This window comes from Manis pentadactyla, chromosome 1 (genome assembly GCF_030020395.1).
Source record: "Manis pentadactyla isolate mManPen7 chromosome 1, mManPen7.hap1, whole genome shotgun sequence".
In the NCBI taxonomy this organism is placed as follows: domain Eukaryota; kingdom Metazoa; phylum Chordata; class Mammalia; order Pholidota; family Manidae; genus Manis; species Manis pentadactyla.
The window spans coordinates 29,640,936-29,665,927 of record NC_080019.1 but is presented as its reverse complement, the minus strand read 5'-3'; the positions used below and the strand labels follow the sequence as shown (position 1 = coordinate 29,665,927).

The 24,992-nt window shown below is 36.5% G+C and overlaps 1 protein-coding gene across 2 annotated transcripts in view; it reads right to left on the bottom strand.

Moving 5' to 3' along the window:
- The window catches only part of ETFDH (electron transfer flavoprotein dehydrogenase), a 40,894-nt gene that overhangs the window by 14,882 nt on the left and 1,020 nt on the right, over positions 1-24,992 (bottom strand). Inside the window, exons 2-7 of one of the 2 annotated variants that reach the window (XM_036887915.2) lie at positions 22,097-22,168; positions 14,892-15,032; positions 14,266-14,495; positions 12,954-13,035; positions 12,407-12,525; positions 2,491-2,568 (exon numbers count right to left, since the gene is read on the bottom strand). In XM_036887915.2, coding sequence (XP_036743810.2) covers positions 2,491-2,568; positions 12,407-12,525; positions 12,954-13,035; positions 14,266-14,487 — 501 coding nt within the window. In that variant the 5' untranslated portion in view covers positions 14,488-14,495; positions 14,892-15,032; positions 22,097-22,168. The remainder of the gene's footprint in view (positions 1-2,490; positions 2,569-12,406; positions 12,526-12,953; positions 13,036-14,265; positions 14,496-14,891; positions 15,033-22,096; positions 22,169-24,992) is intronic. The other variant, XM_036887914.2, reaches the window with a different exon arrangement.

Here is a 24,992-nt window from a genome sequence, read left to right as displayed (position 1 = left end):
TCATCCATAAACAGTCATTTTTTTAGATTTTGCCCATTTTTCTAATGTGTTGTCTTTTTTTCTTGTCAATGTAGAAGTGCTATTTGATATTACAGGTAGTCAAATTTTTTCCCTCAATTTACTGTTTATCTACAGACTTTATAGTCTCTGTTGGTATACAGAAATATGTATTTTTTATATGGCTAAGAAAAGGTCTGTCTCTTACAGGTTTTTAATTTCTTGTCTCTATATGATGGCTTACCCTTCCCCTACATTGTAATTATAATCTAGATTTCTTTCAGATTTTTTTTTTGTCTTAAGAAATCATCAGAATTTTAAAAAATGAAGGTGCAACTCTATTTGTTTCTGGTTTTCCCAGAACTACTTAAAAATAATTCAATCTTAATGACTAAAACATTACTTAGTATATTTCCCTCTTCTGTTACAGAGAACATTGTCCCTTAGTTCAAGGGGCAGGTGCTGGAGCCATACTGTCTATATTCAAACCTCAGCCCCACTATTTATAGCTTTGACCTTGGGCAAGTTACTTAACCTCTGAAACTCAAAAATGTTCAAGCCAGAATTCCTATAATAAGATTTCTTATTAGAGGTGGGACTAGAGTTACTGAATAAGCAGTACGACTATGATCCTGGGACTCAGGGAAGAGGTGTTGAAAACCATGTGGCTTGATAAGGTCACTATGAAAGTATACAGAGGACTAAGCACTGAGCCCCAAAACCCCAATATTTAGAGGACAGTAGGAAGAGGAAAGGAGGCAAAGGTGACAGGAGGAGGGGCTGATGAAACACAAGGAAAACCAAGAGAAGGTGGCGTGAAAAGCAAATCAAGAGAGTGTTTCAAGAAGGAAGAAGTTATTCAACTGTGTCAGTGCTGCCTACGAGAGGGTCAAGTAAGAGAAGACAGAGAACTGACTACCGACTACTGGATTGTTAGGACAGAGGTATTCATGACTCTGACGAGAGCTGTTTCAGTGAAATGGCAGGGAAGAATGCCTACTTAAGGTGGGTTAGAGAATGGAACAACAGAGTAAACAGAATCCTTGGTTCTCCCCATGCCAAACTTATATTACTTACTAAAAGCATATTATTTTAAAAACTTAGATTTTAGATCTGAAATTGCTAAAACTCCACTGTACTCTTCTATGTTTTTGCATCTACATAAATACAATATAGAAAATATTAATGTTCTTACAGTTACAGAGCACAGAATATAAAAATATACAGTTGAAATATGAGCACAAAATATGAAATATCAGAATGGTGGAATATATGTGCTTCAATTCTGTTATAATATTAAAACAAAAATTTTTAAGGAATAATATATAATTAAATGATCACAATATAGGAAAGAATAACCATAACACAGGAAAGACTGTAGGAAAAACAATATTCTTTTATCACTATGAGAAGCAGTATGAGATAATAGTTGTTTGTAAACCTGGCTATTGATCAAAATCCATGGGGGCTTACTAAAATACAGCTTCTTGGAACCTAGTATAGGACATGTAGTCACAAGATCTCATGATTCAGATGTACCCAGTCAAAACATTAGAAGGAACAAATGAAGTAGGTAAGACTTGAGAGTTTTGCCACTGCTTTTTCTAAGCAGGAAGTAGTGAAAAGCAGGAAAATCTACTGGAGGAGACTCTAGGCTAAATTCCCAATTCTGTTCAATGGCAGAGAAAAGGATAAACTGAGTTGACAAATATTTATTAAGGATCTAACATTACCTGGCTCTTTGCCAGGCACTGGAGTAAGACTCCATGTGTTACATAGAGTTGAGAAATTAAGACAATGAACAAACAGGAATAGAAAAATTAATTTATTGAGATGTTGATTTGTGTTTCGTTCCTGTTATTACTGAAAAGCAAAGTATTTTTTCTTTGCCCTTTCCAAGGAACCTTCTAAAGTGTGAGATCCATGTTCTAGGAGCTTTTTTTTTTGCAAATTCAAAAATGTAAGTTGTGAAAACCTGAAAACCATCTAGGCTTGTATTTGAATGAAAGGAAGGCAATCAGTTTTATATCTACCAAAAGGTATTAAAGTCAAGTCACCTGATTTACCTGATTATTGTTAGTAATGGAAATGATTTTTGTCCACAGAAATGAACAACGGAAGTGGCAGTGCAGCTGACTGAGGACCCACAGTGTGTATGATTTTTGAGTTCCCCTTGAACTGCCTATAACATTTTACTGATTCTCTCAGTAATTAAAGAGTGAAATAAAACCTTGACATGTCTTTGTTTTATATTTGTATGAGTTATGTTTTCATCTTTCAAAAAAGTATTTTAAACATGTTATATCTATTTGTCTAAATCATGTTTAGTTCAAAGGTGCTTCTATATTTTTAACGAAGGAAAATTGCATATTAATAATTGTATTCTAATATACACTTAATGTGTAGTCTGTAGCAAGACTAAGTTATTGAATGTAAGTTGATTCTTTCTTTTTTTTGGTCAGTTCACTAACACATAACTATTAAAACGTTTACCTTTGGGGCACCATCCTTTTGTATCCCTACATCATTAGTGGCAACTCCTTTCACACTACCATCTTCATGAAAAAGTACCTAAAATGAAAACATATTTTATTATCACCTTAGAGTTCATAACCACTTTGAAAAGAAACAATAAACAGCCTTAGATTTTTTAGAAAGTGAATACATTCTCTAGATTATAGAACTACAGGCTTTAAAATGTTCAGCAGAAAAGAGAAATGGTTTTGAGATACTTCCTAGGGTATAAAAGAACACAGTTCAAACAACTGGAAATGAAAGACATGCCACAACCTTAATGAGAAGGAAAAGGGGAAACTAGAGGACACTAAAGAAACTGGTAAGTTTAAACAAAAAGCTCTTTGCAGAGTTCAAATACAAGAAATGTATACAGAACCCGAAATCAGGGCCTGTAACAAAGAAGAGCATCAGGGTGGGTGTCAAAAAAAGTGTCAGGAAGCCTCTGTCCCAAGTGAGCTAAGACCCAAAAAACAGAGAAAACAGAACAGAATGAAACAGCGAGGCTGAAGACAGCCCAAAGTGATTAAAGTTTATTTCTGGAGTAAAAAGAAAGGGGAAAACTGTCAAAAGTATAATTCTGAGGATGAAAAATAACAATACTCTATAATCCTTTCTTGGTTTCTGTTTACTTTCTGGGGGAAAATGCTCTTTGGCTAGGAAAGTACAAAATGTAAACTAGAATTATGCAACAGAAAGTATGGGAGTGGAAAGGTAGGATAGGAATTGGCAGTGATTGTATGAAAAAAGATTAGCATGTTATCTGATACCTTGAAAACGAATCAACAGTAGAATGTGGCTATGAACTATAACTGACGTGTGGCTTACAGTACCAAAATAACTGACAAATCATCGATCTATTGATGATCTTTAAGGAACTGAGGAAAAGAGGAATAAGAGACTAGAAGCGTGTGTGTGTGTATACTCAAAAACTGAAAACCACGAATTCTGAAAACCACTGATCCCATTCAAGAACATTTTAGCTAGCAGAAATGCAAACCCCCACATACTTGGGTCCAAAAATTCCAAATGTCTAAGTATGGATGAGAAAACAGAAATTAGCTGTACCAAGTACAATACAGGGACTTAGGTGCTTTATTTGATTTACATTTCATAAGGGTAAAATCAAATAAAATACTATTTTTAATTTTCCCTGGTGTCCAACACAAGAGAAACCCCCCTCCAATCAAGAATCTTTCAGCGTTTCTTTTAGAAAGCAACTGTAGGAGGCGGAGCCAACATGGCGGCGTGAGTAGGACAGTGGGAATCTCCTCCCAAAAACATATATACTTTTGAAAATACAACAAACAAAACTAGCCCTAAAAGAGAGACCAGAAGACGCAGGACAGTGGCCAGACTGCAGCTACACCAGCGAGAACCCAGCGACTGGTGAAAGGGGTAAGATACAAGCCCCGGCCCGGCGGGACCCGAGCGCCCCTCCCCCCAGCTCCCGGCGGGAGAACAATAGGCAGAGCGGGAGGGAGACGGAGCCCAGGACTGCTGAACACCCAGCCCCAGCCATCCGGGCCAGAGCGCAGACACAGTATATGCCCAGGGGGCCCTGGATACTGGGGGAACAGGGAGTAAGACCTCTGAGCGGGTGCCGAAGCTGATGCCCCTGTGACAAAGAAAAGCGGGGGCTTTTTGAAAGTCTTAAAGGGACAGGGACTTAACAGCTTGACGGAAACAACCCAGGTCACAGTACAGCAGCTGGAAATCACAGGGAAAACCGGGTGCACTAACCCCCTGGGCAACAGCTCTGAGACCCCTCACGGAGGCAAACAGTCAAGCAGCCCCCCCATCCATCACCCCACCGGGCGCTGCGAAAGCAGAGAAGCAGCCTGAGACAAATTCCGCCCACAGAAAGGGAAATTTCTCCCTCCCGGCCAGACAAGACACAAAGACCCACTCTACACGCAATTACCCAACACAAGCCACTAGGGGTCGCAGTTGCCCCAGTAAAGAAAGGCCAGTAGTAAGTGAAAATTTTGGCCCTCCCAGCTGACAGTCAATAGCACCTGTCAACATGAAAAGGCAAAAAAATATGATCCAGACAAGACTAACCCAGACAGCTTCAGCATCTGCTACATCTTCCCCTGAGAAGGAATCTGGGGAGATAGATTTAGCCAGTCTACCTGAAAAAGAATTCAAAACAAAAGTCATAACCATGCTGATGGACTTGCAGAGAAATATGCAAGAACTAAGGAAGGAGAATTCAGAAATAAAACAAGCTCTGGAAGGACTTCAAAACAGAATGGACGAGATGCAAGAGACCATTAATGGACTAGAAAACAGAGAACAGGAACGCAGAGAAGCTGATGCAGAGAGAGATAAAAGGATCTCCAGGAATGAAAGAATTTTAAGAGAGCTGAGTGATCAATATAAAAGAAATAATATAAGAATCATAGGCATTCCAGAAGAAGTAGAGAGAGAAAAGGGGATAGAAAATGTCTTTGAAGAAATAATTGCTGAAAATTTCCCCAAACTAGGGGAAGAAATGGCCTCTCAGACCACAGAGGTACACAGAACTCCCATGACAAGGGATCCAAGGAGGGCAACACCAAGACACATAATAATTAAAATGGCAAAGATCAAAGACAAGGACAAAGTATTACAAGCAGCCAGAGAGAAAAAAAAGGTTACCTACAAAGGAAAACCCATCAGGCTATCATCAGACTTCTCAACAGAAACCCTACAGGCCAGAAGAGAATGGCATGATATACTTAATGCAATGAAACAGAAGGGCCTCGAACCAAGACTACTGTATCCAGCACGAATATCATTTAAATATGAAGGAGGGATTTAACGATTCCCAGACTAGCAAAAGTTGAGGGAATTTGCCTCCCACAAACCACCTCTACAGGGCATCCTACAGGGACTGCTCTAGATGGGAGCACTCCTAAAAAGAGCACAGAACAAAACACCCAACATATGAAGAAGGGAGGAGGAGGAATAAGAAGGGAGAGAAATAAAGAATCATCAGATTGTGTTTATAATAGCTCAACAAGCGAGTTAAGTTAGACAGTAAGACAGTAAAGAAGCTAACCCTAAACCTTTGGTAACCACAGACTTAAAGCCTGCAATGGCAATAAATTCATACCTTTCAATAATCACCCTAAATGTAAATGGACTGAATGCACCAATCAAAAGACACAGAGTAATAGAATGGATAAAAAAGCAAGATCCATCCATATGCTGTTTACAAGAGACTCACCTCAAACCCAAAGACGCGCACAGACTTAAAGTCAAGGGATGGAAAAAGATATTTCAAGCAAACAACAGAGAGAAGAAAGCAGGTGTTGCAATTCTGGTATCAGACAAAACAGACTTCAAAATAAAGAAAGTAACAAAAGACAAAGAAGGACATTACATAATGATAAAGGGCTCAGTCCATCAAGAGGATATAACCATTATAAATATATATGCACCCAATACAGGAGCACCAACATACCTGAAACAAATATTAACAGAACTAAAGGAGGAAATAGAATGCAATGCATTCATTCTAGGAGACTTCAACACACCACTCACTCCAAAGGACAGATCCACCAGACAGAAAATAAGTAAGGACACAGAGGCACTGAACAACACACTAGAACAGATGGACCTAATAGACATCTACAGAACTCTACATCCAAAAGCAACAGGATACACGTTCTTCTCAAGTGCACATGGAACATTCTCCAGAATAGACCACATACTAGGACACAAAAAGAGCCTCAGTAAATTCAAAAAGATTGAAATCCTACCAACCAACTTTTCAGACCACAAAGGCATAAAACTAGAAATAAACTGTACAAAGAAAGCAAAGAGGCTCACAAACACATGGAGGCTTAACAACACGCTCCTAAATAATCAATGGATCAATGACCAAATCAAAATGGAGATCCAGCAATATATGGAAACAAATGACAACAACAACACTAAGCCCCAACTTCTGTGGGACGCAGCAAAAGCAGTCTTAAGAGGAAAGTATATAGCAATCCAAGCATATTTAAAAAAGGAAGAGCAATCCCAAATGAACGGTCTAATGTCACAACTATCAAAATTGGAAAAAGAAGAACAAATGAGGCCTAAGGTCAGCAGAAGGAGGGACATAATAAAGATCAGAGAAGAAATAAATAAAATTGAGAAGAATAAAACAATAGCAAAAATCAATGAAACCAAGAGCTGGTTCTTCGAGAAAATAAACAAAATAGATAAGCCTCTAGCCAGACTTATTAAGAGGAAAAGAGAGTCAACACAAATCAACAGTATCAGAAATGAGAAAGGAAAAATCACAACAGATCCCGCAGAAATACAAAGAATTATTAGAGACTACTATGAAAACCTATATGCTAACAAGCTGGGAAACCTAGGAGAAATGGACAACTCCCTAGAAAAATACAACCTTCCAAGACTGACCCAAAAAGAAACAGAAAATCTAAACAGACAAATTACCAGCAACGAAATTGAAGCGGTAATCAAAAAACTACCAAAGAACAAAACCCCCGGGCCAGATGGATTTACCTCGGAATTTTATCAGACATACAGGGAAGACATAATACCCATTCTCCTTAAAGTTTTCCAAGAAATAGAAGAGGAGGGGACACTCCCAAACTCATTCTATGAAGCTAACATCACCCTAATACCAAAACCAGGCAAAGACACCACCAAAAAAGAAAACTACAGACCAATATCCCTGATGAACGTAGACGCAAAAATACTCAACAAAATTTTAGCAAACCGAATTCAAAAATACATCAAAACCATCGTACACCATGACCAAGTGGGATTCATCCCAGGGATGCAAGGATGGCACAACATTCGAAAGTCCATCAATATCATCCACCACATCAACAAAAAGAAAGACAAAAACCACATGATCATCTCCATAGATGCTGAAAAAGCATTTGACAAAGTTCAACATCCATTCATGATAAAAACTCTCAGCAAAATGGGAATAGAGGGCAAGTACCTCAACATAATAAAGGCCATCTATGAAAAACCCACAGCCAACATTATATTGAATAGCGAGAAGCTGAAAGCATTTCCGCTGAGATCGGGAACTAGACAGGGATGCCCACTCTCCCCACTGTTATTTAACATTGTACTAGAGGTCCTAGCCACGGCAATCAGACAAAACAAAAAAATACAAGGAATCCAGATTGGCAAAGAAGAAGTCAAACTGTCACTATTTGCAGATGACATGATACTGTACATAAAAAACCCTAAAGACTCCACCCCAGAACTACTAGAACTGATATCGGAATACAGCAAAGTTGCAGGATACAAAATCAACACACAGAAATCTGTGGCTTTCCTATATACCAACAATGAACCAACAGAAAGAGAAATCAGGAAAACAACTCCATTCACAATTGCATCAAAAAAAATAAAATACCTAGGAATAAACCTAACCAAAGAAGTGAAAGACATATTCTGAAAACTACAAGTCACTCTTGAAAGAAATTAAAGGAGACACTAACAGATGGAAACGCATCCCATGCTCATGGCTAGGAAGAATTAATATCGTCAAAATGGCCATCCTGCCCAAAGCAATATACAGATTTGATGCAATCCCTATGAAACTACCAGCAACATTCTTCAATGAACTGGAACAAATAATTCAAAAATTCATATGGAACCACCAAAGACCCCGAATAGCCAAAGCAACCCTGAGAAAGAAGAATAAAGTAGGGGGGATCTCACTCCCCAACTTCAAGCTCTATTATAAAGCCATAGTAATCAAGACAATTTGGTACTGGCACAAGAACAGAGCCACAGACCAATGGAACAGACTAGACAATCCAGACATTAACTCAGACGTATATGGTCAATTAATATTTGATAAAGGAGCCATGGACATACAATGGCGAAATGACAGTCTCTTCAACAGATGGTGCTGGCAAAACTGGACAGCTACATGTAGGAGAATGAAACTGGACCATTGTCTAACCCCATATACAAAAGTAAACTCAAAATGGATCAAAGACCTGAATGTAAGTCATGAAACCATTAAACTCTTGGAAGAAAACATAGGCACAAACCTCTTAGACATAAACATGAGTGACCTCTTCTTGAACATATCTCCCCGGGCAAGGAAAACAACAGCAAAAATGAACAAGTGGGACTATATTAAGCTGAAAAGCTTCTGTACAGCAAAAGACACCATCAATAGAACAAAAAGAAACCCTACAGTATGGGAGAATATCTTTGAAAATGACACATCCGATAAAGGCTTGACGTCCAGAATATATAAAGAGCTCACACGCCTCAACAAACAAAAAACAAATAACCCAATTAAAAAATGGGCAAAGGAACTGAACAGACGGTTCTCCAAAAAAGAAATACAGATGGCCAACAGACACATGAAAAGATGCTCCACATCGCTAATTATCAGAGACATGCAAATTAAAACTACAATGAGGTATCACCTCACACCAGTAAGGATGGCTGCCATCCAAAAGACAAACAACAACAAATGTTGGCGAGGCTGTGGAGAAAGGGGAACCCTCCTACACTGCTGGTGGGAATGTAAACTTGTTCAACCATTGTGGAAAGCAGTATGGAGGTACATCAAAATGCTCAAAACAGACTTACCATTTGACCCAGGAATTGCACTCCTAGGAATTTACCCTAAGAATGCAGCAATCAAGTATGAGAAAGATCAGTGCACCCCTTTGTTTATCGCAGCACTATTTACAATAGCCAAGAATTGGAAGCAACCTAAATGTCCATCGATAGATCAATGGATAAAGAAGATGTGGTACATATACACAATGGAATACTACTCAGCCATAAGAAAAGGGCAAATCCAACCATTTGCAGCAACATGGATGGAGCTGGAGGGTATTTTGCTCAGTGAAACAAGCCAAGCAGAGAAAGAGAAATACCAAATGATTTCACTCATCTGTGGAATATAAGAACAAAGGAAAAACTGAAGGAACAAAACAGCAGCAGAATCACAGAACTCAAGAATGGACTAAAAGGTACCAAAGGGAAAGGGACTGGGGAGGATGGGTGGGTAGGGAGGGATAAGGGGGGGAGAAGTAGGGGGGTATTAAGATTAGCATCCATAGCGGGGTGGGAGAAAGGGGAGGGCTCTACAACACAGAGAAGACAAGTAGTGATTCTACAACAGGTTGCTACGCTGATGGACAGTGACTGTAAAGGAGTATATAGGGGGGACCTGGTATAGGGGAGAGCCTAGTAAACAAAGTATTCGTCATGTAAGTGTAGATTAATGATTAAAAAAAAAAAAATGCAGTTCCTATGTGGTGACCTCTAATGAGTTCTACACAATGATATAAAGGACATATAAAAGTGTAGGCAAAGGGTCTGTTTGTGTTTATACAGAGGATCAAAGCCTAATTTGGCTACCCCGAAAATGAACTAAGAAACGATATGAAAGAGAACTTCCAACATCAGCACTCTCGGGAAGACTCATGCCAGAAGATGATCATCAAAAAACCCCAACAAAGATCCACGCACTGCTACAGCTGTAGATGCACTCATCCCACCAACTCCTGGACTCGCCATGGGAATGAAGGAGATATCTAAGCTGGCCTGTGCATACAGTAAAACAACAAATTTGACTGGATCTATACTGTTGGAACTCAACCAAGAATTAGGAGAAGTGCAAATTGTAGCGCTCCAAAATCTTACAACTACAGACTATTTACTGTTAAAAGAACATATGGGATGTGAACAGTCCCCAGGAATGGGTTGTTTTAATTTGTCTGATTTTTCTCAAACTATTCAAATTCAGTTAGATAATAACCATCATATCATTGATAAGTTTTCACAAATGCCTAGGGTGCCTAACTGGTTTTCTTGGTTTCACTGGAGATGGCTGGTAATTACAGATATGCTTTGGTTATGTAACTATACTCCTATTATGTTAATGTGTGTGCGCAATTTAAGTAGTAGCTTAAAATCTATACATGCTGAAGTTACTCTACAAGAAGATATGTCAAAGAAATAATCAATCTTCCCATGTTTTCTCCCGCCTGCTACTTCTATAGCTTTTCTTCTTCCTTCCTAATTACAACGAATTCTTAAATAGAATTCGTGCCTCATATCAAATTTACCGAATATCATAATTCTTCCAAGTGGTAAAGATACCTCAAGACAAATGCTGGGCATAGAAGCCACAGGGCATAAATATGCAAAGAAATAAAAAGCTAACCATTTCAAACAATAAGGCTTCTCTCTCACTTACCAACTTAACATTTCCCTGTATGGCCCCGGAAGATGACTGGTTAGCCAGAGACGGGTAAGATTCCTCAAGGGAGGAACAACCTAAGACAGGCACAGTCGCAGGGGGGTCATCAGGTGAGAAATTGGGGATCAACAGAGGTGAGGCTTAGAACCTCACCCTCCCTGTTCTGAGAGAAATCTTCTGCATACGTGGATGTTTTATTGCCCTTGTCTAGCTTGGATTAACACATAGTCTACAGGCACACACCTGATCATCTACATTTGCTCTCTTACAACACTAAACTATGTTTTCTACCTTTATGTTGTATCTACCTACCACTTCAGCATCTTATTAAAAATAATAAAGAGAGAAATGTGGTATCCACATATAAATCAAGTATAAAAATCAAATGTGTATTCATATTTGAACTGTTTATAGTTCACAATGCATGAGCAAAACCAAAAGTTTCTGTGATGACTGCCCTTGTACTGTTCACCATGTAACTTATTCACTATGTAAGAATTTGTTCTCCATGTAAGAACTTGTTCGTTATGCTTCAGAAGATTGGAGACTGACGAAAATTAGGCTTGGGGTGGATTAATGATTGTGCATTGAGCATTGACTCCCCTATACAGAATTTTATTGTTGTTAACAACCATTTGATCAATAAATATGAGAGATGCCCTAACAACAACAACCAAGAAAAAGTACACACTTCCAATTGTAAAATAAATAAGTAACCGGGATGTAATGTATAGCATAAGGAATATAGTCAAAATATTGTAACAACTTGGTATGGTGATAGCTGGTACTTAGAATTATCATGTATATAAATGTTGAATCACTGTGTTGTACACCTGAAACTAATGTAATGTAATACTGTGTGTCAACTACCCTTCAATAAAAAATAATTATCTAAAAAAAAAAAAAAAAAAAAAAAAGAAAGCAACTGTAAACCCTTTCTCTGTCTCTCTGATATATATAGAGATCTCTTTAAAAGCTAAGTAAGACTCCTGGCAGATCTGCACCTCAGAAATGTTTCTTGGGAGCTTTGGAGATGCATTTGAGACATGAATCAACAGTATGATGTGGTTGCCAAAGAGTTTTGAGGGAATTTATGGAATAACAGTTTCTAGAAAGAAGAAGATAATAGGCCAGCCTCTATACAAGGTTTGAGTAGTTTATTCATTCCAGGTGACATTTCATAAAGGGGATAAAAAATGAGTGCATTCAGAGAAGGGCAATGAGAGTAGAAAAGAACTCAAACTATGCAACATGATGGTTGAAAGAACTGAGAATATTTAACTGGGAAAGAATAAAACACCAGAGTGATGCAGTGAAGAAAGTAGGGCATAATTATATTGGACAGTTTGTCCTTGAAAGAGGGCATAGATTTGTTCTCTACAGTGTAAAACAGTAAGTAAATTTCTATTTAACATAAGGAAGAGAGTATTAGCAACAATCCACACATCAGATAGAAATTTTTCATCCTCAATGTTGCTCAGTCCTAAATTGGACGATCGTTTGAAGTGGGTACAATGTTACAAGTACTCTTTGGATTAGATTTTCTTAAGATTCCTTCTAATCTTATAATTCTAAAATCCTATGGCTTTTCTAAAATACTTTTTTCTTTACCTCTAAACCATTCTTGGTTTAGATTCAAAAGACAAAGAGATTACTTCCTGTAGATGTTAAAAACAAAACTGCACCCACCTCAGCGGCAGCGCAACCAGGGTAAACTTCAACGCCGAGAGCTTCTGCTTGTTCCCCCATCCAGTTCACTAAATGCCCCAAGCGTACAATGTAATTGCCATGATTATTCATTGGGAGACCTACAAATATATGCTGAATTTATAAATCTGACTTTTTATTGATAAGGCATCTCAAAAGCATAAGTATTTAATTTAAAAATTCTAATAAATATATAATTTCTCCATGAATTTACACATCTTATGGTCATAAGTTCAGTTTTTTCCTACAATTTTGGTCTAGAGTTCTAATCATTAAACTAAAGACATTGGACCACTAAGTCAAAAATTCCTGGTTGGCTTACAAGGCTATCTCAACTCTTCTAGACTGGAAGACACAAGAACTGGGTTCTAGTCCTGATTTCCCACACACTAGCTGTAAACTGGGTACGTTTTTAAAATCTCTGGGCCTGAGTTTTCTCATCTGCAAAAGGAAGATACTTCATAAGATGAAATGTAGTTCCTGCCAGCTGTAGAATATTGTAACTTTATGAATATTTACCATACCTTACCTGGAAGAATTGGCACAGGAATTCTGTATTTTGCTGTTAAGATTCCAAACCTATCTTCTGTTACAGGAGTGTTAAGTGGAGCCTAGAAACAAAAGGAAAGTAAGTTTGTCATTTATATTTGTAAGGGTAAAAAAACTGTCAAAGGGGAAAGGGAGCTACCCTCCTCACTTTTCTTTCATCACTTCCTTTAGAAAACCTGGAACTGTAAATCCTTTGTCTCTTTGAGATGTATGGGAATCTTCTTAAAAGCTAAATAAGCAGTTCTGAATCCCAGGAATGTCTGTCTTGGGGGCCTTGGAGACATCTTTGCAATGTGAGCGATGGCTTCCTGTCTCCCGGTCTCTGTGGGAGGCGGACCTAGGTGCTACCTCCAGGCTTTAACTCCTACTTGATGAAAACATAAGTTTTATTTTTCCTTTGGAGGTAAATACAAGTCCAAGTAATGGACTGTATCTGCCTCGTTATATGGGGCTTTGATGTGAAAAACTTTTTCTATTAGAATTCATATCATGTCAATAATTCAGGTATCTATTTTGATATATTGAAAAGAGTTAATTAGGCAAAATGTATTTCTAGTTAAAAGAACCTTGATATTTTAGAAAGAGCATACATGAAATTTTTAGAATTCAATTTATTTCATACATAAAGAATACAGAAGTATTTATATATATATTTAACCTTTACAAAGTATATTCAGACACTGAATATTCTAACTTTGAAAAAGACAGGACAGGTATAACACAGCCCATCTTACGGAAGATAAAACTTAAGACATATAGAGTGTAAGATTTTCACCAAGGTCATACAAATTATGAGAAAAGTAAAACTAGCATTTGGGTCTCTGTATCATACCAGTGCCTTTTCTGCTTAGTTTATAGAAGGCCATACTAACTTATTTCTTTAGAAAATCAGATTATCCTCTTGGCTTTAGATACTGGAGTATCCCAGGATATTTATATAACACTTTATGAAGAAAATGATATAAATACCTACGGAGTAAGTCAGAAAATACCCTCAAAATCAAAATGCTATATTTCATTAAGTATTCCAAGATCTCAAAATAGAGCCATCTCACAAATCTAGTACATAAATATAACATATAGAAGGTATTATACAAATAATGAGTTAGTGAGTCAAAATTATAACTATGTTTGATACAGTTCAATTTTTTTGGTCTTTTTAAACTAAAAAAATAATATAACTATTCTTTAAAAGATAGAATTACATGAAAAGGGTTTTCCATATTTCAGTAATTTGGAAATGGAAACAAAATAGAGATTTGACTTATATAAAAAAAAACAATTTTTCATACTCCCTTCTCCTTCCAGTCTGGGAACAATTCTTCAAAAGCATGTGGATCAAGGCAAGCCCCCGAGAGAGTATGAGCTCCTATTTGAGCAGCTTTCTCCACTAGACAGACACGGATGTCCTTCTCATGTCTGGCAGCCAACTGCTTTAGGCGAACAGCTGCAGAGAGTCCTGCAGGGCCTGCACCAACAATCACCACATCCGCTTCCTCTACAAACCTCTCCATGTTCACTCCTAGGAAGAGAAAATGTTAAAAAAAAAACCACACACACAAAAATTCTGGGATGAATATGACCTGATAAAGTTACATGCTGGGCTACAAATATCCACTGTGTTTTAGAGCATTTTTAATAGAAATTGCCCTTCTGCTTGAGAATTATACTAAGTATATATTCTATCAGTTGCATGTTCCAGTGCATATCTTATTTTATCTTCCATAAACCAACTTTTGGCTTGAGATTCATTATTAGAAATATAGCAAATATTTGCTTATCTAATATTGATATATAATAAATTTGGTAAAGCTGTAAAATATTATTAGATGATTTTACATCATGAAAACATAATCTCTACAAAATGATACAGATTATCTAGAAAAGTCTCAATAGTTTTACACAAATTATTACTTACCTTCCCATCTCTTGTCCTTATCCCGGGGATAAATAGTATAGTGGGTAGTAATTCGAGGCACAACAGAAGTTGAAGACCATCTTGAGGCACACAGAGGTAGATAGTTTTTCTTAATTTTTAAAGCATGAAAACACTGATATGCTGCACAAAAATAATGAACATTGTTATTTTTTCAGTTGGTTTTCCTCAGGAGTAGACTGAAAAAAACATTTTTATTTAAAAGAAAAAAACTCTTAGGATTGGGGATCAAATCTGGCTTCTATTTAGTTTTCTAATTTAACTCTAGTCTTTTAATTAGCCCTAAGACATTAACAAATCACTTAACCTCTTTAGATTTCAGTTTCCTCATCCAAAAAAGGGTCACTGTAGATGACCTCTAAAGTACTTTTGTGATCTGAAATGGTCTGATTCCATGCAATGCCTTATATTTGGAAACCTGACCATATTAACAGTACAGACATTCAGTAAGCTGTTAGGTCTAAGCTGTAGAGCTGTTGTGATATGAGCTGGAATAGATTTTACTTTCCTCGATAAACAATTTGGTTACTTTTTCTCATAAAGCAATGTTTTAAAATTATATTTTAAAAGTACCTAATAAACTAATTTATTCAGTTTACCTTATGTCAAGCTTAATCTATAAAAAGGATGAGTATAATTTATCATCTAAACTGGGTACTTATGAGAGTAAAAAGGAGTATTAATGATTATTCTAGGACAATGTGGATAAACTGGATTTTATGGCCAGCTTTTTAAAAAAATTGATTCTCCCTTATGGCAGTGTCCTCTGAGAACTTTAAAAATTATGTATTCTTTGAGTTAGAAAATAGAAGTTTATAGAAATAAATATGTGTACAAAGATTTACCTGTATGAATGTTCATTAAACCTCTTGTTCTAAAACCTTCAACTTTACCTCCTACTTCCATTACCTGAAACAGATACCCTAGTACATCAAACACCACAGAATGATAGAAGCACTTAGGTGGGAACTTTCTCAATCCCTCATCAATGTCTCTAATGTAATCTGTATTTGTGTCCACCCCTGGTTCACTCTCCCAGGTTATAACAGAAGAGATGTCTTTTCTACTGAGATTGATCCTTCTACCTGGATGATGATGAATATCCCTCCCATCTCCTTTGGGACATGCCTGCATCTGATACTCTCACTTCCTCTTGTATCTTCAATGTCTCATCCCCTTCTTTGTTACTGTTCTTCGCAATAATCCTCATCATCATCATAAAAGAAGGACAGAGAATCCTCCCTTGGGAGAATCCTCCCTTGGGAATAGCCATGACAGACCCAAAAACTTATATTTGGAGTATAACAATTAAGTCTGCAATGGGAGAAGGGACATAATAATAAATGGAACTGAATAAAGACTTCAAAATAGAAAACACATAAGGACTTAGCACATGATAAAGATGTCACTTCAAATCAGGGAGAAGGGATGGTTACTCACTTACTGGTCAGATAGGTAGAAAGACATTTGGAAAAAAAGTATACCTCTCTCATTATTAAAATGAATTTCATTTGGCTAGTGATTCTGACAGAAGAAATCAAAGTATAACAGACTATGGTGATAGAAGACAAGTAATGACTCTATAGCATCTTACTATGCTGACAGACAGTGATTGCAATGGGGTTGGGGGGACTTGATAATATGGGTGAATGTTGAAACCATAATATTGCTCATGTGAAACCTTCATAGATTGTATATCAATGATACCTTCATTAAAAAAAAAAGATTACGGTGATAGATCCACAAATTATTTTCCTTTTTTAAAATTGAAGTATCATTGATATACACTCTTACATTGGTTTCAAGTATACAACACTAGTTCAATTTTACCCATATTATTAAGTCCTCATCCCCACTAGTGCAGTAACTATCTGTCAACACAAGGTGATGTTACAGAATCAATGGCTATATTTTCCATGCTGTATTACTATCCCTGTGACCAACTTATGATAGAGAATTTTTGTGCCTCTTTATCCCCCTCACCCTTCCACTCCAACCCCTCCCCCATAGTAACCACCAGTCATTTCTCAGTGTCTTTGAGTCTACTGCTATTTTGTTTTGTTTTTAAACTCCACAAATAAGTGAAATCATTTGGTATTTGTCTTTCTCCACTTGGCTTGTTTCACTGAGCATAATACCCTCTGGTCCATCCATGTTGTTGCAAATGGCAGGGTTTCTTTCATTTTAATGGCAGAATAACAATCCATTTTGTATATATACCATATCTTCTATATCCACTTATCTACTGAGAGACACTTAGGTTGCTTCCATAACTTGCCTATTGTAAACAATGTTGTGATAAACATAGGGATGAATACATCTTTTCGAATCAGGGATTTTGTTTTGTTTGGATAAATTTCCAAAAGTGGAATTACCCAGTTGAGTGGTATTTCTACTTTCAGTTTTTTGAGGAACCTCCATACTGTTTTCCACAGTGGCTGAACCAATTGGAATTCCCACTAAAGTGTAGGAGTCTCATTATTTCTTGTTTTTTGGATAGTGGCCATTTTGACTGGTGTGAGGTGGTATCTTATTGTGGTTTTGATTTGCATTTTCCTGATGATTAATGATGTGGAGCATCTTTTTATGTGCCTATTGGCCATCTGTATTTCTTCTTTAGAAATATCTAGTCAGGTTCTCCATCCATTTTTTAATCAGGTTGTTTGTTTTTGTTTTGAGTTCTTTACATATTTTGGATGTTAACCCTTTATCAGATGAATTTTTTATGAATATATTCTCCCATACTGTAGGTTGCCTTTTTGTTCTGCTGATGGTGTTCTTTCCCGTACAGCTTTTTAGTTCGATGTAGTCCCATGTGTTCATTTTTTTATTTTGTTTCCCTTGCCTGAGATGATGTGTCCAGGAAAAAACTGCTGATTTTTATGTTCAAGAGATTTTTGCCTATGTTTTCTTCTAAGAGTTTTATGGTTTCATGTATACATTTAGGTCTTTGACCCATATCAACTTTACTTTTGCGTATGGTGTTGATAGTAATCCAGTGGTCATTCTCTTGCATGTAGCTGTCCAGTTCTGCCAACACCAGTTATTGAAGAGATTATCTGTTCCCCACTGTATATTCACGGCTCCTTTATGCATGTATTAATAGATCATATATGGGTGGGTTTATATCTGAGTTCTCTATTCTGTTCCATTGATCTATGGGTCTATTCTTGTGACAGTACCATACTGTTTTGATTACTGTAGCTTTATAGTATAGCTTGAAGTCAGGGAACATAATACCCTCAAGCTTAATTCTCCTTTCTCAAGATTGCCTTGGCTATTCAGGATCTTTGTGGTTACATATGAATTTTAGGATTATTTGTTCTAGTTCACTGAAAAATGCCATTGGCATTTTGATAGGGATTGCACTGAATCTGTAAACTGCTTTGGGTAGGATGGCCATTTTGACAATCTTAATTCTTCCTATTCATGAGGAAGGGATGGATTTCCATTTATTTGTGTCTTCTTTAACTTCTCTCCTGAGTGTCTTACAGTTTTCAGAGTACAGGTCTTCACTTCCTTGGTTAGGTTTATTCCTAGGTATTTTATTCTGGAGTTGTTTTCCTGCTTTCTGCTAGGGCATTTATAGTACATAGGAATGCAACATATTTCTGTGCATTAATTTTGTATCCTGCAACTTTGCTGAGTCCAGTTATTAGTTTTAATAGTTTTTTCGTGGAGTCTTTAGGGTTTTCTATGTATAATATCATACCATCTGCAAATAGTGACACTTTTACTTCTTCCTTACCAATCTGGATGCCTCTTCTCTCTTTATCTTTTCTGACTGCTGTGGCTAGGACCTCCCATACTATCTTGAATAAAAATGGTGAGGGTGGACTTCCTTGTTTTGTTCCCGATCTTAGAGGAAAAGCTTTCAGTCATCATTGAGTATGCTAGCTGTGGGTTTGCCTGTGAGGAGAAAGGAGTGCTTGGAACTGGCTCCTGCAGGTGCCTTCTAATTGGGCTAAGAGGGGGCCAAGAAAGCTGGGAAAGCCTCCTTCTGCCTGCCAGGCAGCAAAGTCTGATGCTGCTGGGCTGAATGCAGTGCACAGGGAAGCACTGGAGTTTTTGGGGCTCCAGAGTGCCCAACCTGTTGCGCCAAGGGAGGGCTGGGCAAGTGTCTTCCACCTGCCCCTTCTGCTGTGGATGGAGCTCTATCCAACCCTCCGGCATCTGTTCTGCTGCTGGCACATCTTTCAGACTGCGGTGTTTGTTGAGTCTCAGCAGACTGGCAGAGCCTGCCTGTCCTCCACAATCAGTAAGAGTCTCAGCCTCCCACAGAGCTCCAACTCTTCCTGGTGTCCAGCCCTGGGATTTACCAGATCTCAATGCAACGTGGACTCCTGTTTCTAGAGCAGATGTCCAGGACATGTGTGTGGAGCTCCTGAGCACTTATTCCCTCCTTGCTCTGTTCCTCTTCCTTTGGCCTATGCGCTGGCATGGGGAAAGGGTTTGGGTCCCACACGATTGCATCTCTGCCACTTTTCTCTGGGTGGTCTTCTCTTCATCATGTGTAGGTGGTCTATTCTGCAATCTTCAGGTTGTTTTCAGGGTTAGTTGTATTTGCTGTAGTTGCTTCCTTGGTGTCAGCATCGGGAAGGAGGTTCACTTTGCCTTTCTACTCCACCATCTTCCCTCCCCCACAAAAACAAATTTTTACTTTTGAGTGCACTGCATTTAGTGACTAGCATCCAACAAGTAGAGTATGAAGAGGGAAAAATATTCACTTTTTAGTGTAGAAATATGGCAGACACTTTAACCAAGTGATCAAGTACAACATTACCAGCAATAGGACATGTCAATATAACATACTCCTGATAGGACAGGATAAGAAGGGCTCTTCACCTCTGCAGTATACCTCTCCAAAATCTATAACCTCAGTCTAATCATGAGAGATCATCAAATCAGATGAAGGACATTCTAGAAAATGCCTGGTCAGTACAGCTAAAAGTGTCAAGGTCATGCAAGACAAAAAAGACAAAGGAACCATCAAACTCAAGTAGACTAAGGAAACATTACAAGTAAAAGCACTGTGGTACCCTGGCTTGGATCCTGAAACAGAAAAAGGAAATCCAAATAAAGTCTTTAATTTAGTTAATAGTATTGTATCAACATTAATTTCTTAGTTTTGGTAATTTATATTAGTTATGTCGGAAGTTAAGCTGGGGGAAGGGTATATGGGAACTCTCTGTGCTATCTCGCAACTCTTCTGTAAGTCTAAATTATTTCATAATAAAAATTTTCAAAAGAAAGATTATAGTGTCCCAAAAGGTAACTCAAAAAAAAAAGAGCAAAAACCTAAAAGCACCAAAGAACTAAAACTATAACACATTAAAAATGGATGAAAATCTTTGTGGCCTTGGATTAGGCATTGTTTTCTTAGCTATGATACCAAAAGCACTAGAAACAAGACAGAAAATAGATAATCTATACTTCAAAAATTAAAACCTTCTGTCTTCAAAAGATATCAAGAAAGTAGAAAGATAATTCATGGAATGGTAAAAATATTTGCAAATCATGGATCTGATAAGGGAGTTAGTTGTACCTAGCATATATAACTTATTTCTAATAATAAAAAAACAAAGTGACTGAAAAAACAGATCTGAATAGACATTTCTCCAAAGGAGATATATAAATGGCCAATAAGCACATGAAAAGATGCTCCATATGACTAATCACCAGGGAAATATAAATCAAAACTATGAGGTATCACTTTATACCCTCTAGGATGGCTACAATCAGTAAGACAGATGAAGTAAGTGTCGAAAAGGATATGGAGACATTGGAACCTTCATACATGGCTTAAACATACATTTCAATATAATTCTCCCCTAGGTTTATACCTAATATAAATGAAAACATATGTTCACACAAAAACTTGTACATGAGTGTTCACAGCTGTATTATTCATAACAGCCAAAAAGTAGAAACAACCCAAATGTCTATTAGTCAAAATGAATAGTGATATATTCACAGAATGGAATATTCAGCAATAAAAATAAATTAGTGATATATGCTATGAATTGGATGAATCTTGAAAACACCATGCTAATTGAAAGAAGCCAGCCACAAAAGACCATATATAATTCCATGCACATGAAATATTCAGAAGAGACTAATTTATAGAGGCAGAAAATAGAGTAGTTGGTGCCCAGGTCTGAGGGGTTGGGGGGTGACCGTTAATGGGTATGGATTTTTTTTCTGGGGCAATGCAAATATTCTAAAATAGGATATGGTGATGGTTGCACAACTCTGTGAATATATTAAAAACCACACTGAATTATACACTTTAGATGGTGTGACTGTATAGTATGTGACATCTCAACAAAATTATTAAAAAGAACATTTATAGTCACATACACAAAAAATTATGAGGAAAACACTGGTAAATTTTTTTTAAATCTTGGATTTGGAAAGGTTTTTCTAAGTATGACAAAATCTCAAAAATCATAAAATTATTGGCTCAAAATTTAGAATTATATGACCAAAATATGATATAAACATAAATATCCTATTTAGTTGTTTGTATTCACTAGTACTCCTACAGTATTTGTCTTCTCCTTGTGGTATACTGAATCCCAGGGTTAGTCTATACATATAAGTATAAATATTTATTGATTGAATATTAGATAGTATGTTTTATACTCTTTTTCATTAGGGTACGCATTTATGATTGATCCATTGTATTATAAAGCAAGTTAATGCTTTTTTAGTGTCATTCTCTGTGAAAAGGGAAGCCAGAGTTATAAATCAAAAGTATTAAAAGGCCAACATGAAGGAATGAAAAGATAAGCCATAGATTGGGAGAAAATATCTGCAAAACACATAGCTGATAAAGGATGGCATCCAAAATGAACAAAGAACTCATACAATTCAACAAGAAAACCAAACTCCATTAAAAAATGGACAAAAGGTCTGAACAGACCCCTTACAAAAGAAGATATTCAGATGGAAAATAACATATGAAAAGATGCTGAACATCTTATATAATTAGGGAATTGCAAATTAATACAATGAGATACCACTACACACCTATTAGAATGGCCAAAATCCAAACACTGACAATACCAAATGCTAATGTGGATATGGAACAATAGGAACTCTCATTAATGCCAGTGGGAATACAAAATGGTACAGCCACTTTGGAAGGAAGACAGTTTGGCAGTTTCTTACAAAGCTAAACATACCCTTAACATACGATCCAGCAATTGCACTCCATGGTATTTACCCAAATGAGTTGAAAATGTCCACACAAAAACCTGCAACCAAGCAAGATGAATAAGCTCTAGAGATCTGTTCAGCACTGTCAACCATGTCAATGACAATGTATATAGTTATTATTGTCAACAGTTTGTACAATAGCCAACAATACTGTATTGTACATTTAAAAATTTGTCAAGAGGGTATATTGAATATTACGTGTTCTTATCACAATTAAAAAAATACTCAGGATTAAAAAAAAAAACAAAACTTCACCTGAATGTTTATTAGCAGTTTTACTCATAACTGTCAAAACCTGGGAGATGTCCTTCAATAGATTAAATGGATAAACAGATCATAGTGCATCCATATAAGAGTATTATTTAGCACTAAAAAGACATGTGCTATCAGACACAAAATAGACAAGGATGAAACTTAAATGCATATTGAAAGAAGCCAATCTGAAAAGGCTATGTACTTTATGATTCCAACTATATGACATTCTGGAAAAGGCAAAACTATAGAAAGCTTAAAAAGATTAGTTGTTGCCATGGGTTCAAGAGGACAGATGGGGTGGATTATGTGTAATAGGGGATTTACTGGGTAGCAAAATCATTCTGTGCGATACTGTAATTAACGGAGATACATATCATTAGACATTTATCAAAACCCACTGAATGTACAACACAAAGAGTGAACTCTAATATATACCATGGACTTTAATAATAGTGTACCAATATTGACTCACCAATTGTAACAAATGTATCACACCAATACAAGGTGTTAATGGGGGATGGGAAAAGTTATATGGCAACTTTGTGTATCTTCTGCTCAATTTTTCTTTAAACTTAAAACTGCAAAAAAAAATTGGTTAAAAGCAAAACAAACAAAAAAGGACAACATGGAAAAAAGCAGTGGTTAAGTGCACATGCTTTGGTTTCTGTCTACTTTGTGTTTGAATTCCTTAGCAGCAATGAAACAAACCTTCAGTAGGATACTTAACTCTCCCAACCCCATCAGCTCTAGAGTTTATGGCCAATCTTAGCTTTGGAAATACTACGGTGTAGGAGTTAATGTCTTACACAAATCAAGTGGCTAATACATACTTGTTAGCTGCATAGGTACCTTCCTCGTTACAATTTTCACTTCATCCAGTAACTTGCAAATCTCTGGTCTTAATTTCCTAAAATGAATTCCTTGGTATACAGTAATAATAATGAAGCCTTCCTCTATTTTTAACTTATCATTTATAATGAAGTATCTATCTGTGAATGAAAAAGTTTCTAAATATGTACTATAACAGATAAATCAATGGAGACTTCTACATGGATTTGCAATATATAATAAAATTTACATTTCCATGGACATACTGAATAATTTTCAATTTTAAAACCACAGTTTATCCTTCATAACCTTATGAGGTATGTGGGGCAGTTACAGTTCCCATTTACAGCAGTTAAATAGAAATTCAGATGCTCCCAGCAAAGCTCAGTCTCCATTCTTCCAACAACAGTCAAGCTCTGGGACTACAATTGGATTTGAAATGATCTCAGAGGTAATGGAACTTGAGCTGTGGTGAAAGCAAGTTTTTGTTTTCTTCCTTTCTTTTCTGATTAAATGGAGAGATGACAGCCTGGGATACGGTAATTACTGTTATTCTTTAGCATCGCACAGACAACTAAAATATTTTTATGTTATATAATTTTTTCCAATAAAACAATTTTTTAAATAAAGTAAAAACCTCTGTCAGACAATCAATAACTAAAAATGATGATGAATGCAGAAGGGGAAAAGATTCAGAGTAGCTGAACTTGAAAGCCTTTTTTATACATTAAAAATCTGATTTGATAATCACTATTTTAAAAAGTGGCAAGGGAACTAATTTTCTTGCAAAGATACTGCAAACTAAAGTATGGGAATAATTTTTTAAACATTAAATATCCCTCACCTCTCCTAAGTTGAAATAATGTACATAAGATACATAAATATATGGGAGAACTCAGTCCCAGAATTCAAATATATCATCATTCAAAAGAATATTAAATAGATACTTATATTATTAAAAGATACTAAAAACATTTATAATGCATTGTAGTTTAGTATATAGAAGTTATCATTTGCATCTGAAAACTGATGATTTGGTATTAGACAAAAGTGTAATTCTGTTGCTTATACAGCAAGTGATTTTCTTGAGAATTTTAGTCTGATTTCCTCCAGGAGTTAAAAAAAAAAGTCATGACCATTACCCTTTTTCTGAAAACAGTCTGATACTTCACTTTAGAGGTTTGAACACTTAGGCACCACAGCTGAGTTTGGTAGAAAGGTGAGGTAAGAAAGTCCAAAGACCTCATTACATCACCATATCAAATTCATCTTGCCAGAGCACTGTGTCCATCTGTTACCAGCAGCGCTAACATCCGCTATTAAAATGGCAATGATTTAGGTATCCAAGGAAAACGGAAATGGTAATTTTGGTGGAATTTGGGTAGCACTTGCCCCAAAAATGATTTCAACTAAATTAGTCAGTAGACAGATAGATAGCATCTGATTACCCTGATATTTTAAAAAGCCTAACAGTTATCTGTACACTTGGGTGTAGTAACACATGAACAAGTAACAGGAACTTTAAACAGAATTGTAGTTATCTAATATATGGTGGCCAAATTTGACAAAATTCTTTCATGAAATTTACATACCATCCTTACATTTGCAGCATGCATATTTTACTTTATAACCGAAATTAACTTAGAGATAAAAAATTAAGCCAGTTGAGAAAATTCTGAATTTTTAAACTCTTGTATGTAAAACAAAAACACAATACAGCTGCATCACTTTTTTTTTTTTAAGTGGAAGGGGAGGTAATGAGGTATTTTCACAAGTCAT